Raw genomic sequence first — 20,361 nt, forward strand, 5'->3', positions numbered from 1 at the left:
GAGGCTTTCCCTGCTCTGTGATATCACTATTACTCTGTCTTTTCTGCAAGGGTGTCCTGCCTACATTGTCCTGTTTTATTGTTATTATGGACAAGGAGCGTGTTTTCCTCGTGATGAAATTCTTGGTGGACCAGGACATTCTCTGGCAAATGATAGACTCCTGAGTGCTTGGTTGTATCTTGTCTTTGCTGCCAACAACCCCCGCCCCCTGCCGCCATTTCCACCGAGGATGTTTAGTTAAGAGAGTAGGTTCTAAATAGAGTGCATGTAAAGTATTCCTTCTGGAGCTTTGGTCATTATGACTAGCTCGTGAGCCCTTGCAGGGCACAGACCTCGTGGTCTCTGTCTTTTATATCTTAGCACAGAATGTTGGTCAGAAGACTTTCCCAGAGTTGCTGGCCCACCCAGAAGTGGAAGACGCCTGGAATAAAAATTAGGAGAGCAGAGCGTGCGTCCAGTTCTGGCACTGCTACTTTCTGGTCTTAGGACATCAGGCAGATTCTAGAACCTTTTCGTTCTTCAGCTGGTTTCTTTGAAATCACGGGGATAAATCCTTGCTCTGCTTTTCAAAGCTGACAGTAGATATAGATGTGCCTTTTACATGGTATAGTTCTATCCAAGTAAAAGGTTTTCTGCTTTTTATAGTGTCACTGCTCACCCACCCGAGAGAACTCCAGTGCGGAGATTGATGATTTTACTTCATTGTGCTAGATTTGTTGTGATGGTAAATAGTCCTTTAGGACTGTCCCCGGGCTGTTGTTTCCATGTTTAGCCATGTGATATTTGCTTAGCAATGCAAGAGGGGTATTTATAGCTACAGTCAGCTCTTTGTATCCACGCGTTCTCTGCATCCACCATTTCAACCAACTGCAGGTTGAAAATATGTTTTTTTAAAAAAATTCCAGAATGTTCCAAAAAGCAAAACGTGAACTTGCTGGGCACCAGCAACTGTTTACATAGCATTTACATTGTATTTACAACTATTTACATAGCATGTACATGGTGTTCGGTATTAAATAATATAGAGATGATTTAAAGGGAGGATGTGTGTAGGTTATATGCAAATACTAGGCCCTTTAATATAAGGCACTTGTGCAGCTGCAGATTTTGGTACCGAGGGTGTCCTGGAACCAACCCCGCGGGGATACTGTAGTATGAGTGCAAAGCGGCTCCACGTGCTGAAGTTTACTAAGTGTGTAAGGACATATGGGAGGAGGGAGAGACGATTAGTTCAGAAATAATCAGAGCATTTGTGGTTAGTAAGTTCCTTGACTGTCATTGGATGAATGTTATTTCATTTAGCAAGTCGGTTTTTGGCAAATTGATTTAGAGCTGCTTTGTATATAGTAAGAGCTCAGTAAATATCGTTGATTAAATAACAAATGAAAATACAAAGTAAAATGAAGTTTAAATAGCTGAGCACTTAGAAAAGTTATGCTAATTCATATTCTAGGGCCAGCATTTTCATTTGTTGGTGTGGTCAACACATCCTGTCTAGAAACAGGTGCTGTGACCCAGGACAGAGTGAGGGGACCAGGAGTTGGGGGCACCCCAACTGTGTGTCACATGGGGTAGGAGGTAGGGTGGGGATGGGGGTGCTGGAGGGACCCTGGAGCCTGTGTTTCCTGGTCACAGGAGCTGGTTTGTACAGTGAAGAAGGCAGGGTGGGTCCAGAAGCTTTAGGTCAGCCTGTTCTCCCCAGTTTAGGTACAAGGCCTCCGATGTCTGTTGGGGCCAGTGTGTCCCAATTAAATCCCCAGCCATCAGTGCGAGAAGCAAAACAGAAGGTCGTGTCTCTGTCCATTCCCCCTGCTCTGGTCAAATTACATCTGTTGGTCAGAAGGGGAGTTCAGTTCAGTCCAGCTGGTGTGCAGGTCATAGAAAAAAACAACAACAAAAAACCTTGTCATACTCCTACTGCAGTGATTTGACTCTTTAATAAGCGAAGTCGTGTCTGCTATTTTTGCAGAATCAGGAGCATACCTTGTTAAGCTGTGTAATCTTGAGTATTTCACATAATATTTTTGACATACTGTTCCATGTCATTAAACCTTTTTAATAACATGATTGAAGATATTAATTGTTAAAGCTTGGTCATACATAAAGCAGAGGTGTGATGAAGCCCCATGGGACCACCACCCACCTCCCATAATTATCAGCATTATTTACCCTGTAATAGCTTCATCACCTCCAACCCTCACCACCCTTTTTTAATGGACTAATTTGGACAAATTCCTGGCATCATGTTATGTGAATCTCAAATACTTAAGTCTGCATCTCAAAAATGTACTTTTTAATATGCCACAATGGCATCATTATATTGAAGGCACATAGAATTCATTGTTTAGGGTTAGTGTTAGGGTAGCCCTAACCCAACAGACAACACTAGTCTGTTAACTAGGCATTCACAGACTGTCTGAAACCCTGGGCGAGAATAAGTCTAGGCTGACATGGTGTAACCCATGCTTGGGCCTCTTTTCTCTCTTCCTGGAGAGACAGCATGGGAGCTTGTTGGGCAGTGCTGTGGACTTTACAGTCCCCGCCCCCCACCCCAGGTTTACCTGTCTCCTTGTGTTAACTCTGAATGACTTGTGGGTTTGGGGATGACAGCTTGATGTCTTCTTTGCAGATATTTCAGTTGACCTTTTTTTTTTTTTTTTTTTTTTTTTTTGTGGTACGTGGGCCTCTCACTGCCGCGGCCTCTCCCGCTGCGGAGCACAGGCTCCGGACGTGCAGGCCCAGCGGCCATGGCTCACGGGCCCAGCCGCTCCGCGGCATGTGGGATCCTCCCGGACAGGGGCATGAACCAGCATCCTCTGCATCGGCAGGCGGACTCCCAACCACTGCGCCACCAGGGAAGCCCCAGTTGACCTTTTTATAATGGGTTTCCCATCTATTCATTAAGTGAACCATTAGGGATTGTAATTTTCTAATTTTGTCATTTCTTTGCATTTTTGGCTGGAATTTTCCTGTACTGAAAACTTTAATTACGAGGTATGATTATTAACCCAAAATCCAGTTCGTACTGGAAAGGCAGATTAAATGCTCTATTTATTTCCCATTAATTCTCTGCTACCAGTGGCTATTGGTGCACTAGCATTCTCCAGTGACGTCTATTGATTTTACTTTTCTTATTCCTTTTCATATATTCAATGTGTTTAAATTAATTGAGTCATTATTCTTTCTATACTAACATGACTTCTGACAGCTGTATAGTAAGCTGTCATCTACATACAGCTATCCTTTTTTATCTATGTCCTTACAGTTGGACATTTTAGTTTCTTTCTTTTTTTTTTTTTTTTTTTACTAGTAACGATCCATTTATTATTGTACCAGGAACTGTGCTGAGCACTTTACATGTGTTGTCTCATCTGATCTTCACAATAATCCTGCGATGCATCACTCTGGATAGTGGCCTATGACATGTTTTCCAAAGTGGAATTTTTTGGTCAAGGGGTGAATTTTTAAAGATTACTGACACGCATGGCCAAATTGCCCCCAAAAGCTTCCGCAGTCAATTCTGATACCCACTTCTGGGTTTCAGGTTTCCCTGAGTCCAGGTTGAGGGACCCTGGAGGAAAAATCTCTCAGTGCCTGGTTGGAGGTTCTTTGATTTCTCATCTTCTTCCCTAGGGGGATGCCGCTTCTCCCATCCTCTGCCGGCAGACGCAGTCACAGCCGCCTGCCTGGTTTTAAGGGGAGGAGCGTTTGCAGCTGGACCATAGGAGAGAAAACAGGAAGAGTTGAGAGGAGGCCATAGAATGAGCCTGAACACTCTGAGCAGAGCAGCCAGGAAAGGAGCCTGGAGAGACCGTGGCTGGTGAGGTGGAGAGAACAGAGGGAGCATCAGGGGGTGAGAGGAAAGTGTTATAAGGAGTCAGAGTGAGTCAACAGAATTTCCGGAGGGATTAAGTGCAGAGTGGGCTGAGCCAGGAGGGAGGGGCCAGAGGTGGCAGGTGTAGGTAATTCTGGCTAGTAGGTTTCTTCTAATTGAAGTAGAGTCAATTTACAATGTTGTGTTAGTTTCAGGTGTATAGCAAAGTAAGTATTTTTCAGGTTGTATTGCATTACAAGTTATAACAAGATATTGGGTATAATTCCTTATGCTATACAGTAAATTCTTGTTGTTTATTTTATGTATAGTAGTTTGTGTCTCTTAATCCTATACTCATAATTTGTCTCTTCCCCCTCCTTGGTAACCATGAGTTTTCCTGTGTCTGTGAGTTTGTTATTGTCTTGTAAATAAGTTCATTTGTATCATATTTTATTTTTCTTTGAATTTTATTTTATTTATTTTTGTATACAGCAGGTTCTTATTAGTTATCCATTTTATACATATTAGGGTATATATGTCAATCCCAATCTCCCAATTCATCCCACCACCAGCCTTGTCACTTAATTCCCTTGGTTTCCATACGTTTGTTCTCTACATCTGTGTCTCAATTTCTGCCCTGAAAACCTGTTCATCTGTACCATTTTTCTAGGTTCCACATATATGCGTTAATAAATATTTGTTTTTCTCTTTATGACTTACTTCACTCTGTCTGTATGACAGTCTCTAGATCCATCCACATCTCTACAAATGACCCAATTTCGTTCCTTTTTATGGCTGAGCAATATTCCATTGTATATATGTACCATACTTTATCCATTCATCTGTCAGTGGGCATTTATGTTGCTTCCATGTCCTGGCTATTGTAACTAGTGTGGCAATGAACATTTGGGTGTATGTGTCTTTTTGCATTATGGTTTTCTCTGGGTATATGCCCTGTAGTGGGATTGCTGGGTCATATGGGAATTCTGTTTTTTTAAGGAACCTCCATACTGTTCTCCATAGTGGCTGTATCAATTTACATTCCCGCCAACAGTGCAAGAGGGTTCTCTTTTCTTTTTTTTTTTTTTGTGGTACGCGGGTCTCTCACTGCTGTGGCCTCTCCGGTTGCGGAGCACAGGCTCTGGATGCGCAGGCCCAGCAACCATGACTCACAGGCCTAGCCGCCCCGTGGCATGTGGGATCTTCCCGGACTGGGGCACGAACCCGTGTCCCATGCATCAGCAGGCGGACTCTCAACAACTGCACCACCAGGGAAGCCCGAGGGTTCCCTTTTCTCCATTCCCTCTCCAGCATTTATTGTTTGTAGATTTTCTGATGATGTCTATTCTAACTGGTATGAGGTGATACCTCATTGTGGTTTTGATTTGCATTTCTCTAATAATTAGTGATGTTGAGCAGCTTTTCATGTGCTTCTTGGCCATCTGTATGTCTTCTTTGGAGAAATGTCTATTTAGGACTTCTGCCCATTTTTGGATTGGGTTGTTTGGTTTTTTAATATTGAGCTGCATGAGCTGTTTATATATTTTGGAGATTAATCCTTTGTCCATTGATTCATTTGCAAATATGTGCTCCCATTCTGAGGGTTGTCTTTAAATCTTGTTTGCACTTTCCTTTGCTGTGCAAAAGCTTTTAAGTTTCATTAGGTCTCATCTGTTTATTCTGGGTTTTATTTCCATTACTCTAGGAGGTTGGTCAAAAAAGATCTTGCTGTGATTTTTGTCAAAGAGTGTTCTTCCTATGTTTTCCTCTAAGGGTTTTATAGTGTCCAGTCTTACATTTAGGTATCTAGTTCATTTTGAGTTTATTTTTGTGTATGGTGTTAGGGAGTGTTCTAATTTCATTCTTTTACATGTAGCTGTCCAGTTTTCCCAGCACCACTTATTGAAGAGGCTGTCTTTTCTCCACTGTATATCCTTGCCTCTTTTGTCATAGATTAGTTGACCATAGGTTCGTGGGTTTATCTCTGGGCTTTCTATCCTGTTCCATTGATCTATATTTCTGTTTTTGTGCCAGTACCATATTGTCTTGATTACTGTAGATTTGTAGTACGGTCTGAAGTCAGGGAGCCTGATTCCTCCAGCTCCGTTTTTTTCCCTCAAGACTGCTTTGGCTATTCGGGGTCTTTTGTGTCTCCATACAAATTTTAAGGTTTTTTGTTCTACTTCTGTAAAAAAAAATGCCATTGGTAATATGATAGGGATTGCATTGAATCTGTAGATTGCTTTGGGTAGTATAGTCATTTTCTCAATATTGATTCTTCCAATCCAAGAACATGGTATATCTCTCCATTTGTTGGTGTCACCTTTAATTTCTTTCATCAGTGTCTTATAGTTTTCTGCATACATGTCTTTTGTCTCCCTAGGTAGGTTTATTCCTAGGTATATTACTCTTTTTGTTGCAGTGGTAAGTGGGAGTGTTTCCTTAATTTCTCTTTCAGATTTTTCATCATTAATGTATAGGAATGCAAGAGATTTCTGTGCATTAATTTTGTATCCTGCGACTTTACCAAATTCATTGATTAGCTCTAGTAGTTTTCTGGTACCATCTTTAGGATTCTCTATGTATAGTATCATATCATCTGCAAACAGTGACAGTTTTACTTCTTCTTTTCCAATTTGGATTCCTTTTATCTCTTTTTCTTCTCTGATTGCCATGGCTAGGACTTCCAAAACTATGTTGAATAATAGTGGCAAGAGTGGACATCCTTATCTTGTTCCTGATCTTAGAGGAAATGGTTTCAGTTTTTCACCATTGAGGATGATGTTGACTGTGGGTTTGTCATATATGGCCTTTATTATGTTGAGGTAGGTCCCCTCTATGCCCACTTCCTGGAGAGTTTTTATCATAAATGGGTGTTGAATTTTGTCAAAAGCTTTTTCTGCATCTATTGAGACGATCATATGGTTTTTCTTCTTCAATTTGTTAATATGGTGTATCACATTGATTGATTTGCATATACTGAAGAATCCTTCCATCCCTGCGATAAAACCCACTTGATCATGGTGTATGATCCTTTTAATGTGTTGTATTCTGTTTGCTCGTATTCTGTTGAGGATTTTTGCGTCTATATTCATCAGTGATATTGGTCTGTAATTTTCTTTTTTTGTAGTATGTTTGTCTGGTTTTGGTATCAGGCTGATGGTGGCCTCATAGAATGAGTTTGGGAGTGTTCCTTCCTGTGCAATTTTTTTGGAAGAGTTTGAGAAGGATGGGTGTTAGCTTTTCTTGCAATGTTTGATAGAATTCACCTGTGAAGCCTTCTGGTCTTGGACTTCTGTTTGTTGGAAGATTTTTAATCACAGTTTCAATTTCATTACTTGTGATTGGTCTGTTCATATTTCAGATTTCTTTCTGGTTTAGTCTTGCAAGGTTGTACCTTTCTAAGAGTTTTTCCATTTCTTCCAGGTTGTCCATTTTATTGGAATAGAGTTGCTTGTAGTAGTCTCTTAGGATGATTTGTATTTCTGTGGTGTCTGTTGTAACTTCTCATGTTTCATTTCTAATTTTATTGATTTGAGTCCTCTGCCTCTGTTTCTTGATGAGTTTGGTTAATGGTTTATCAATTTTGTTTATCTTCTCAAAGAACCAGCTTTTAGTTTTATTGATCTTTGCTATTGTTTTCTTTGTTTTTGTTCCATTTATTTCTGCTGTGATCTTTATGATTTCTTTCCTTCTGATAACTGTGGGTTTTGTTTGGGTCTTCTTTCTCTAGTTCCTTAGGTGTAAGGTTAGATTATTAATTTGAGATTTTTCTTTTTTCTTGAGGTGGGCTTATATAGCTATAAACTTCCATCTTAGAACTGCTTTTGGTACATCCCATAGGTTTTGGATTGTCGTGATTTCATTGTCATTTGTCTCTAGGTATTTTTTGATTTCCTCTGTGATCTCTTGGTTATTTAGTAACGTATTGTTTAGCCTCCATGTGTTTGTGTTTTTTATGTTTATTTCCTTGTAATTGATTTCTAATCTCATAGCATTGTGGTTAGAAAAGATGCTTGATATGTATTCAGTTTTCTTAAGTTTACTGAGGCTTGATTTGTGACCCAAGGTGTGATCTATCCTGGAGAATGTTCTGTGTGCACTTGAGAAGAAAGTGTAATGTGCGGTTTTTGGATGGAATGTCGTATAAATATCAATCAAATCTATCTGGTCTATTTTGTCATTTAAAGCTTGTGTTTCCTTATTAATTTTCTGTTTGGATGATCTGTCCATTGGTGTAAGTGGGGTGTTAAAGTCCCCTATATTATTCTGTTACTGTCAATTTCCTCTTTATAGCTGTTAGCACTTGCCTCTGAATTGAGGTGCTCCTATATTGGGTGCATATATATTTATAATTGTTATGTCTTTTTCTTGGATTGATCCCTTGATCAATTATGTGATATCCTTCCTTGTCTCTTGTAACATTCTTTTTTTAAAATCTATTTTATCTGATATTAGTATTGTTACTCCAGCTTTTACTGATTTCCATTTGCATGGAATATGTTTTTCCATCCCCTCACTTTCAGTCTGTATGTGTCCCTAGGTCTGAAGTGAGTCTCATGTAGCCAGCGTATATATGGGTCTTTTTTTTGTATCCATTCATCCAATCTATGTATTTTGGTTGGAGCACTTAATCCATTCACGTTTAAGGTAATTATCGATATGTATGTTCCTATTACCATTTTTTAAATTGTTTTGGGCTTGTTTTTGTTAGGTCCTTTTCTTCTCTTGTGTTTCTCACTTAGAGAAGTTCATTTAGCATTTGTTTTAGAGCTGGTATGGTGGAACTGTATTCTCTTAGGTATTGCTTGTCTGTAAAGGTTTTGATTTCTCCCTGGAATCTGAATGAGATCCTTGCCGGGTAATCTTGGTTGTAGGTTCCTCCCATTTATCCCTTTAAATATGTCATGCCACTCCCTTCTGGCTTGTAGAGTTTCTGCTGAGAAATCAGAGGTTAACCTTATGGGAGTTCCCTTGTATGTTATTTGTCATTTTTCCCTTGCTTCTTTCAATAATTTTTTTTGTCTTTAATTTTTGCCAGTTTGATTAGTATGTGTCTTGGTGTGTTTCTCCTTGTGTTTATCCTGTATGGGACTCTGTGCGCTTCCTGGACTTGGGTGGCTATTTCCTTACCCATGTTAGGGAAGTTTTCGACTATAATCTCTTCAAATATTTTCTTGGGTCCTTTCTCTCTCTTCTCCTTCTGGGACCCCCATTATGCAAATGTTGTTGCGTTTAATGTTGTCCCAGAGGTCTCTTAGACTGTCTTCATTTCTTTTCATTCTTTTTCTTTATTCTGTTCTGCAGCAGTAAATTCCACCATTCTGTCTTCCAGGTCACTTATCCATTTTTCTGCCTCAGTTATTCTGCTATTGATTCCTTCTAGTGTAGTTTTCATTTCAGTTATTGTATTGTTCATCTCTGTTTGTTTGTTCTTTAATTCTTCTAGGTCTTTGTTAAACATTTCTTGCACCTTCTTGATCTTTGCCTCCATTGTTTTTCCGAGATCGTGGATAATCTTCACTATCATTCTGAATTTTTTTCTGGAAGGTTGCCTATCTCCACTTCATTTAATTGTTTTTCTGGGGTTTTATCTTGTTCCTTCATCTGGTACATAGCCCTCTGCCTTTTCATCTTGTCTCCCTTTCTGTGAGTATGGTTTTTCTTCCACAGGCTGTAGGGCTGTAGTTCTTCTTGATTCTGCTGTCTGTCCTCTGGTGGTTGAGGCTCTCTACGACGCTTGGGCAGGTTTCCTGATGGGAGGGACTGGTGGTGGCTAGAGCTGTGTGTTGCTCTGGTGAGCAGAGCTCAGTACAACTTTAATCCTCTTGACTGCTGATGGGTGGGTCTGGGTTCCCTCCCTGTTGGTTGTTTGGCCTGAGGTGACCCAACACTGAAGCCTACCTGGGCTCTTTGGTGGGGCTAATGGCAGACTCTGGGAGTGCTCCCGCCAAGGAGTACTTCTCAGAACTTCTGTTCCAGTGTCCTTGTCCCCATGGTGAGCCGCAGCCACCCCCCACCTCTGCAGGAGACCCTCCAACACTAGCAGGTAGGTCTGGTTCAGTCTCCTATGGGGTCACTGCTCCTTCCTCTGAGTCCCAATGCATACACTACTTTGTCTGTGCCCTCCAACAGTAGAGTCTCTGTTTCCCCCAGTTCTGTTGAAGTCCTGCAATCAAATCCCACTAGCCTTCAAAGTCTGATTCTCTAGGAATTCCTCCTCCCGTTGTCGGACCCCCAGGTTGGGAAGACTGATGTGGGGCTTAGAACCTGCACTCCAGTGGGTGGACTTCTGTAGTTAAGTTTTCTCCAGTTTGTGAGTCACCCACCCAGCAGTTATGGAGTTTGATTTCACTGTGGTTGTGCCCCTCCTACCGTCTTGTTGTGGCTTCTCCTTTGTCTTTGGATGTGGGGTATCTTTTTTGGTGAGTTCCAGCGTCTTCCTGTTGATGATTGTTCAGCAGTTAGTTGTGATTCCAGTGCTCTCACAAGAGGGAGTGAGAGCACGTCCTTCTACTCCATCATCTTGAACCAAATCCCCTATATCGTATTTTAGCTTCTACATATAAGTGATATCATATGGTGTTTGTCTTTTTCTTTCTGACTTACTTCGCTTACTATGATAATCTGTGTCCATCCATGTAGCTGCAAATGGCATTATTTCATTCTTTATGGCAAAATAATATTCCATTGTATATATGTCGCAATGGAACATTACTTGGAATATTCCAAGTAATTCCAATAATACTTGAATGGAATACCACATCATCTTTATCTATTCATCTGTTGATGGACATTTAGGTTGCTTTCATATCTTCGCTATCATAAATAGTGGTGCTATGAACTTTGGGGTGCATATATTTTTGAAACATTTTTTTGGAGATTTGCCCAGCAGCGGAATTGGTAAGTCATATGGTAGTTCTATTTTTAATATTTTGAGAAACGTCCATAGTGCTTTTTGTTGTTACTGCACCAATTTACATTCCCACCCACAAAGTATGAAGGTTCCCTTTTCTCCACATCCTCTTCAACATTTGTTATTTGTATACTTTGTGATGATATACCTGGCAGTTTTGATGTGAAGGGAAACCAAGAAATGGGACAGTAGCTGGTGGTGGGGAATGATGTGGGCTCATGGAGATTTTTTTTACAGTTTAAGCATGTATTTGTGATTCTGGAATCGTCCAGTCTAGAAGGGTGTGTTCATGATTCAGAGAGAGAAGGAACAATTAAAGAGTGAAGTTCCATGCATGCAACAAGGAATTAGATCCAGGACACAGAGGGAAGAACTTGCTTTTGTCTGGATCAGAGTGTCCACCGTGAAGTGTAGGCAGAGGAGGGTGCAGGTGTGGGTGTTCTGCGTATACAGTTTGTCCCAGATCCTTGCATTTTCTCAGTAAATTATTTGAGAGGGTCATCATCTCCTCATTGGAAAGAGTGGGATGAGGGGGGCGACTGGAAGCTGAGTCGAGAATGCAGAGCAGGGTTGGGCCTGATTGACGTTTATAGTCAAGATAGTAAAGTGAGAACAGGCAGCGTGTGTGTCTTTCTTCTGTGGTGTTGAGGTGCTCAGGTGCAGGCGGAGGGAAGGGTGGGCCAGGCTGGAGTGTGTGTGAGTTTCCAGGCTGACGTGACAGAGGGAGAGGGAAGTGGGGGCCTGGTTGTGGTGTGATGGTGGAGCCTGGGATCGACCGGCATGGGTGGCAGTAACCATGTAACCGTGACTGATTCAAGGCCCATGTGGAGGATGAAGGTTTAGTGGAGATTCTAGAGGCAGAGCCGAAAGAGTCATGTTGGGGATTAGATGTCCACACACTGGTTCACTGGTGACCTGCTCTGGGCCAGGCCTCCCTTGAGGTTCTGGGTGGAAGTGGTGAACAGACACCAGCATCTGCTGAAATGGAGCTGACACTCCGTGAGGGGGAGTGGCCCACGGGCTCGCAGGAGCCCAGGGCCCAGCTCTGCAGGCGGAAGGGAATAATGGGACAGGGTGGTAGGTGCTGTTTTAGGGAGGGTGGGGGAAGTGACAGTTGAGAAGAGATGTGGGTGAGTGAGAAAGTGTTGGTCATGCAAGTCCCGGGGCAGAGTGCTCTGGTGCGGGAGCACCGGGTGGTGCCCAGGGAGCTGCAAGAGGCAGCGGGAGGTGGGCCTTGTGTCACAGCCTCAGCCCGAGGGGGACAGGGAGCCCTGAGGGCTGAGTGAACTTGGATGCGGGCCTGGTGCAGGCAGCCCAGCCAGGGGACGGACGGGCCAGGTCCTGCGGGGTGAAGGCAGGACTCACGGTCACGGGTGAGTTACCTCCATGAGCGTTGGTGACGATGATGATGGGGTCGAGGGGAGACCAGGGTGTTGAGTGAGGAGGTGGAGGGCTTAGTGAGGGATGGAAGGGCCAGAAGGAGTGGACGCTGCAGGAATAGGGCCGGCGGGAGTGTCAAGGGCGCTGAGTGTTTGGAGGAGTCACATCGTTTGAAAGTGCTTGTGGAATCAAGAAGTCACCCCCACTCCCTGTCCCTAAGCGTGTGGGATTGGACGTGACATATTCATCCCACAGGCCTGTGAGAGGAAGGCCTGGGGCATCCGGGCTTTTGTGAAGGCAGGGAGGTGAGGGCAGGGCTCCCAGCCCAGGGCGAGTTTGCCACCAGGGGGACACTCAGGGCTGTTAGAGCTGGAAGTGCTGCCCAGGGGGAGGTGCTCTGGTGAAAGGTGTTCGCCCTCAGGGCACAAAGCTCTGGGGCTGTGCTTCCACGCTGCTCCCCTACCACAGCTCATAAGGTTTTGGCTTGATGAACACATACACGTTCATTCACTCTGGGACACACACACGCGAGATCCTGTCTCCCTGTTTTACGTCGTATACAAGATTGAGTTGTAGGAAAGAACTATTTAGCTTTCTGGCCATTTGCAGAGCTACTGTAAGATGGTCTGCATAAGATGGGTTTACTGTTATGACAATCACTTGAGAACTGAGGGATGTGGTTTCCTAGGTGTGTGGGTCCAGTTAGGTGCAGGCAAACTTAAGTTATGTAGGAAAAGGAGTTCAGTTTCCCCTCAGAAAATGTCCTGGGAGACCTGCAAATGCTCTCTAGTGACCCACAGGAACGGAGAAAACAGAGAGCCTCTTTTGCCCTGCTTTGTCATTCTACGTATGAGAGGTAGATTTTGAATTTAGTTTTATTTTACAAACATAGGAAGAGGCACTAAAATTGCATGGAAACCATCCTGCAGAACTGAACATGTATACGTTTGAAATTTAGATGTGACTGATGTGTAGAGTGAGGGCTGGCCCTGCACAACCCCAAGCTGAGAATGCTTTTTACATTTTTAAAAGTTGTTCAAAACCAAGCCAAACCAAGGAAGAATGTGTAGCAGAGACCTTAGTTGGCCCTTAAAGCCTAAAATATTTTCTATTTGGTCCTTTGCAGTGAAAGTTTGCTGACCCCTGGTCTAGACCAATATTTCATTTCCAGTTCTGACCATGATGTGAATGAGTCTTTATCACAGAATCATAACTTGTATTCATTCAGAATTCCTGAAAGTGTTCATTGGTTCTTCTGTGCTAGTGGACAGGTCTGCAGGATGTATGCTGGCTGTCAGAGAGTTCATGTTATGGCGAGGGGGGTAGACATTAAACAAATAATTAACTAAAGTAATTAATGACAAAGAGGAACTCTGAAGGGAGCCGGGAGAGTACAGAAGGGGGTCACTGGGAGCTTTTCTGGATACGGGACTTTACTCTAAATTTGAAGACTGAACCTGCTGATAGAGGAAGGGCCGGAGCAGTGGGAACTGAGTGACTCTGGAGACTTCCTGTTTCCTCCACTGTAGATGATTAGTGCAGAAGCCAGCAAAACCACTCTCTGAAGGATAGTGAGTTGAGAGTCAGACAGATGAGGGGCTGGCCTGCGGCTCTCGACTCTGGGTGACCAGTGAGAGCAGACGCCGGGTTACCCCCTCATCGCTCTGCTCTCCCCACGGCCGGGACTCAGAGCCACAGGACCAGGTGGGCCTGGGCCGCAGCCAACGCTCTCGTCTCCATGTGCCTCTCTTCTCTTGTCTCTCTTTGGGAAGTAATAGAAACCTCAAGTGTAGACCTACCCTAGAGTGATGTTTCTGAGGCTCATATGAGAAGATGTTGAGTTTCTGTCACTCTCCTCTTCAGGGAGGCATTTTCTGTGGGCCAGCCCTGTCCCCTTCCAGTGGCTGGTGCCTGCCTCCCTGCCCACCCTCTTCCTGCCCCCCGACAGCCACCCCTCAGACTGTGAGGCAGCCACTGACATTTCTTAGCCTAAATGGTGACTACTGGCTGCCTCCTCAGAGAGCCACCGGCCGGTTGACAAAGAGTGGAAGGAGGATTTCCAGTGAAACCCAAAAGGCTGGGTCTTCTTCAGATGGAAGAGGATGTAGGTCCCAACACGTGTCCCATTCTCTTTGGAGGCGGGGAGGTATTGTGGGGATGGGAGAGCGACCCAGATCTGTCCTTTCCCGTGTGGTACCCAGGCCCACCTGCAGAGTATTCCCTGTGCACGGCAAAGCCTTGGCAACAGTGCTACCCCAGCTGTGTTTGTCGGCCCCTCCTCCGGGAGTCTGAGCCAGGACACCCACCAGTGCACCTGCTTAATGACCGTGTCTCCCCTGCAGGGCGAACTCTGCTGGAGAAGCTGTTCAACCAGCAGGAGAACGGGCCTCCAGAAGAAGCAGAGAAGTTCTGCTCGCGGATCATAGCCATGGGTCTCCTTCTTCCTTTCGGTGACTGCTTCAGGGAGCCGTGTGGTCAGGATGCCCAGTCCAGCTCAGCTCCGTTTGATGTAAGTAGGAGAATTCACAGAACTCAATGGCTGTGAAGCAGATTGCAGTGGAAACAGCAGCTCTGATGTGTGTCTACCTATCGCCCTGTAATTTAAAGACCCGCATGGGATGCAGGCCTTCCTGCCCCTGCCACTCAACAGCTTAGCACATCTGTTTCCTTTGTGGCTAGGGTATTCTTAAGTATACTTGCCAAACCTCCTTTTCTTAACAGATGGCCACTCTTGGCAGTTTTCTAGCCTGCTTTAACCAGTGATGGTTTTTAAGTGGCTCTGAGTCGGTATTTCTGACTTAGCTGGTCATGTACATACCTTCAGAAGCAGCTCTGAGGGCAGGGGCTTTGTTCCCAGAAGGCAGCAGGTTTATGCGGGCTTTGGAGCACTATTCCTGTGAGTTCATGGCTCATCCAGGTACTAACTGTTGACATGAAGCAGCACCGTCTGCTTCCTCCCCAGCTCCCACTCACCAAGAGGGTTAATACTTCAGAACAGCCATTCTCAAGCTGTTTGATAACTCATAACAAATAAGAGCACAGCTGGGTTGTTGCTTCCAAACCAGAGTATTGCTCATCTTTCTCATGTATGTGGTACGTGTGCGACCCTGGGGGTTGTAATGAGCAGACTTTTTCATGAGGAAAGTGGAGTCTGCTTGGCTCCCTGTGTGGAGCTCGGAGTGTATGAGGCAGGGTACAGGGCTCATCCTTGTAGGTTGGTTACATCTGTGCCCTGCTTCTGACCGCACTCCTTCTCTGTGTGTGCGCGACTGAAAGAGGGGTTTGAAGATGATGGAAATGAGCCCTGGCTGAGATCAAGAAGTGATAGTAAATAACAAAACGTCCATATGCGCCTGTTTTTCTTCTTCCTGTTCTTTACCCATCACAACTGTGGTCTCCCTTCAGTATTAGGAAAATAAACCACATAAAATATTATGAGATCTTCCTGATACTTCTCATGTGGAAGAAGATTCCCTGGGATGTACTGTGACTTGTGAAGCTTCCTTCTTAAGATCCACTGATCTATCTATCTATCTATCTATCTGTCTATCTGTCTATCTATCTATCATCTATCCATCCATCTATCAATCATCTATCTGTCTGTCCATCTATCCATTCATGACATTGCAGCTAACCACTGCTCGGTAGATCTTTTTCTTCTATGAGAAAAATTGGGTAATTAAATTTTCCCTCCCTTTTCCTTTTTGAAAGGTGTGTTATTACAGGTACAGAACCTGGGGACAGTTGTGAGCTAAGAGCTTTATTGAGCTGTGTTCTAGGAGACACATCAGTTTGCAACTAGGAATTAGAAGCATTATGGGACAGACAGAGGCAAACACTAGCTGTGCCTCACACTTGCTTTTGGATTAAAACTATTCCCAAGTTGACTGCATTTTCTTCCCTTAAAACTCAGAAATAAAGTCTTATCAGTCAATAAATGTGGAATTGGAGTAAACTGAAAAGAATAGAATAACCCTTTTCCTCCTTTTTAAAAAAATTACTGAACTAGCTGTTTCTTACCTCCTACTTCCTCCATTCTTGTGTTAGAGAGACTAGTAACCCCTCCCGGCCTTGTCATTTTGGGGGGCAGCCGGCTATGGCATAGAGAGTGACAAGCAAAATGAATGCAGTCCCTTAATATGGTATGAAATAATTCTCTCAGAGTGGGGAATTTCTTTTGCAAGTTTGTGCGGTTGCATTTTCTCACTTTATTCATTGGCTCTGTGCTACCTTTCTACTTCCATGCCAAACCTAACACAAAACAAGTAGGAAGCATTCTTCCAGATACTTAAATGGCAGTTCAACAGCAGAAATGTGCATTTTTTGTATGCATAATTGAGGATTTTCTGCAAAGCTCAGAAGAGCTAACAGTGCAGGGAGTTATGCAAACTGAGGCATTAGTGAGGGAAGGGGGAGGAATGCACTTTGTGTAGGGAGAGCAGTTTCTGATAATTAGCCTCTCTGCTGGTTGCCAGAAAGTTGCTGCTAGGAGGATTTTTCACCAACAGTTCTCTTGAGGACAGTTGCCCTTTGAGACACAACAGGAATAAGCTCATGACAGGTCCTCTTCCCACCCCTAATTTTGCTCCCTTCCCTGAGAGCATCCCCCTTTATCTCCGTCCACACGGAATTAGAGCCCCAGAGTTTGATCTGGAGATCTTTTTCATGCAGTTTATGGATTGGCCTACTTCAGTCAACCCTCTTGATTCAGTTCCATGTTATTTTATACATTTTTAGGGCCTAACTTTTTGCTTTAGAGATGCTATAGAAAATGTGAAAGAATTTCACATTTTCTCTCACATTTTAACTTGGTTAAAACTTCAAGAATACTGAAAAGCAAATAGTTTTGAGTGATAATGTTCATTCATTCATTCACAAATGTTTACTGACTGCACTCTCTATGCCAGGCAGTGTTCTAGGCTCCAGAGATGTATTAGTGAGCAAGAGAACTAAGATTCCGGTGCTCCGTATTTACATCCTGTTCACAGTGGAGCCAGACGGAGAAAACACAAACATGTAGTGGAGGTAATGGACTTACATCAGATTCTGATAAGTGCTGTGAAGGAAGTGAACCTGTGGAATATGGTCAGTGAAGGGGGGGTGGGGAGAGTGTAGAAGGAAGCCCCGCATGTAATGTCAGGAGCCCTGAGGGGAGGTCAGAGGGAAGGTCCCCCCAGGAGCCCAGAGGCAAGTGCAAGTGCCCCGGGGTAGCGCAGACACGGCCTGAGGACGGAAAGGACTACAGAGCCAGGACGTTCAGGGTCTTGAAAGCCATGGAAGGATAATGCGTTTTTTTAAGTGGGAGCTTTTAGAGGGTTGTGCAGGGGAAGAGCGTGTTTGTTTCGTGCTGCGCGTGGCTTATGGGACCTGGCCTTGGGTGCTGTTCCAGGGGCTGAAGCAGGAGCTGGAACAGCAGGGGGGCTGCCGCAGGAGCCGAGCGAGAGCCGGTGGAGGAGACAGAGGGGGCGGTGGGTGTGGGAGGGGTCCTGCCCTGCTGGTGGAGGTAATGGGACCTCCGGGGCTTAGACGAGGGGGGCGATGGAAAAGGGAATCAAAGATGCTGGTGCTGGTCAAAGGTGCTGGTCTTAAGTGTCTGGTGGGTGTTTGCGCCGTTTACCGAGGCCGAGAAGATAGGCCAGTTTTAGGAGGAAAGTATTGTAAGGACAGAACCGGTGTTCATTATGTACTTTTCTTGAATAAAATTCTGTTTATTTAGAAAACTAATAACCTAGCATATCACCTGATGAACAATAGGTTTTGCTTTCTGCTGAGTGGAACGTCATTGACTTAAGGCCGTGACACTTAACCTTTCTTCAGCCACTGAAAAGGGCTGACAGCCCTTTTCATAGTCACATTTTCTCAAATCAGAAAGAAAGATTGAGCTCCTTTAATAGCCCAGTAGCATTGCCATTATCCTCACCTTTGCTTTTTGCTTTGTTTGTTTCTTTGTGTTTTATATCTCAAATAAAATTCTAATCTAGAGCAATTCTGAAGATAGCAAGGGAAAATATAGGAATAATCCTCCTGCCTGCAGCTTGGTAACATGTGTTGTTGAGTTGTGGATTGTGTTCTTTGTGGTCTGAGGAAAGACTTTCTTCTTTTGGAACCTGTTTTACTCATCTGTCAGGTGTGAAGGAAACTCTCTCTTGAAATATTTAGCATGGTTTCTAAATCCTTAGAAATAGCAAAGCATTCACTATTGTGACACACCACATACTTGAAGTTTTGGGCCACTGCCCTGCTACCTGTGGACAAGGCATCTCAGCCTGCTGCCCACCACGGACCCTGGCTCATTGCCCCTTAGGTGTGGACGGAGGTCATTTTGCCAGAGTACATTCAGGATATGGTCCCTTAAGACTCCTTCTTCTTAGAATGCCTTTATTCAAATTGAGACCCTTTTTCTGGGTCATATTCATCAGCAGCTGTTTTCAGCAAACCACAATTATCTTACGTAATTGTTGATTATCCATTAGCAAGCTCTTCTAGGATTTCTCCAGTCATAACTATGTCAGGTATCACATAATCTCTTTACGTGACAAAAAATAAAGCAAGTATACATGGCCCAAGGATTTTGGCAGGATTATATGGTTTTATCTACCTAATCCTTTAAAACAGATCTTAAACGTCTTTCTAGTAGAATATTTTTGGATGGGCTGTTTTGGGTTTGGCAGATCTGCTGATTTTGGTAAATATGTAGTGATCCCCATGTTTTCCGCATGGGTGGAAGCCTTTGGTGTGTGTATACGGACATAGGTTTGGAGGAGTATATTCTTGAGGCTAGAATTACAGAGAAGGGAGACGTGAAAATCCAGGCCAGAAAGGAATAAGAGAAATGTGATCTTGAACCTGTTGAAAAATGTCATAAATCAACACCAAGAGCAGCCACTTCCAGAAACCGAATGAAATGCAATCTCCTCACTGTCATCTGTAGCCAAAATGGAGACTTCAGTGACAAACAGAAATGATCATTTGTATTTAAATTCTTTTTTTTTTCAGAGCAAGAAGAATACTTAGATGCTGTTTAGTCAAACCCACACGAATATTTTCCTGAGGAGCAATAAAAGCTATGACAATGTCTTTTAACTCTGAGAGAGCATGTGTGTATATAAAGCTGTATTTTTACTTTTGAAACATTACATACAGTATTAACTCTCAGAAGTTGCTTCATTTGAAATGTGGTATTAAAATTATACTTAATTTTTAGCCCAGCTTTTAAAATTATTTTAGCTGAAATATTTATTTTCCCTGCAGACTTCTCTCTAATGTCAGCATAGAAGTCAGTAGTAAAATGGAAGATTTTATTTTCTGAATTCATTTAGTAGCCATGTTTTATATCTGTTCCGTTACCTAGGTGATCGATCACTGCATAATCCATTATAAGCAGGGTAACAAGAGTAGATTGAATCTGTAATGCTTTCTCAGTTTTACTCACACAGTTTTTTTTTCTTTTTTTAATTTGAAGGACTTAGAAATGTCTAAAGCACCACCTTCCCATGGTGACGAGAGCAGAAGGGCTGGGAGACCAGCAGTGGCCCTGCCCCTCGCCTGCTGCCTACTTTCAGTCCCTCCCTGTGTGGTGCCCCCACCCTTGTTTAGCTGGTGTTGATTTCTGGTGTTTTAGGCTTGCTGATGCAGTTATCCACATTACTGTCACTTTCTGGGTGTCCCTATTCCTCCCGGCGTGGTTCCCGTTGCTGTCCTAGTTCCCTGTGGTCATTGGCTTTGAACATGAAACAGTAAGCTTTCTGATGTGTCGTCGTTCCGCCAACACCGGGTTCTGTCTCCGGCCACCCCGCCTGTTGTTAGCTCCTCTGCTGACCCCTCCAGCTGGTCCACGCTGGGACTGTGCCAGCTTCCAGCAGGTGCACTTTCATCCTTAGGGCATATTTTTATGGTTACTGTCTTATCTGTAAGTTTATTCTAAAAGTTGAAGAAGATATGCATACTGTAAATATTGCCCAGATGAGGCAGTTCTGTGCTCTGATTTCATTTCCTTCTCAACATCCCAATATCACAGTACCTAGGACACTCAAACCAGGATGTTCCTGGCGTCAAGTTCAAATGGATTCTGTTATTTCAGTAAACAGTCACTTGCTCAGAAGTATCCCATATTTAGTTTAGTTTTCATTTGTTTTATCCCTTTCTTATACAGGGAGCCTCCATCCAGCGCAACAAAATTTTTTGTTGTCTTTTTTCTTCTCTGTTCTTTCTTTTTCTTTTCTTTTCCTTTTGCTTTTCTTTCCTTCCCTTT

The 20,361-nt window shown here is 43.5% G+C and overlaps 1 protein-coding gene across 1 annotated transcript in view; it reads left to right on the forward strand.

The window, feature by feature from the left end:
* Nucleotides 1-20,361, forward strand: part of FMN2 (formin 2) — a 315,421-nt gene that overhangs the window by 20,559 nt on the left and 274,501 nt on the right. The window contains exon 2 of the mRNA XM_079899446.1: nt 14,453-14,619. Coding sequence (XP_079755572.1) covers nt 14,453-14,619 — 167 coding nt within the window. The remainder of the gene's footprint in view (nt 1-14,452; nt 14,620-20,361) is intronic.

Source organism: Stenella coeruleoalba (assembly GCF_951394435.1).
Source record: "Stenella coeruleoalba genome assembly, chromosome: 16".
Lineage (NCBI taxonomy): Eukaryota > Metazoa > Chordata > Mammalia > Artiodactyla > Delphinidae > Stenella > Stenella coeruleoalba.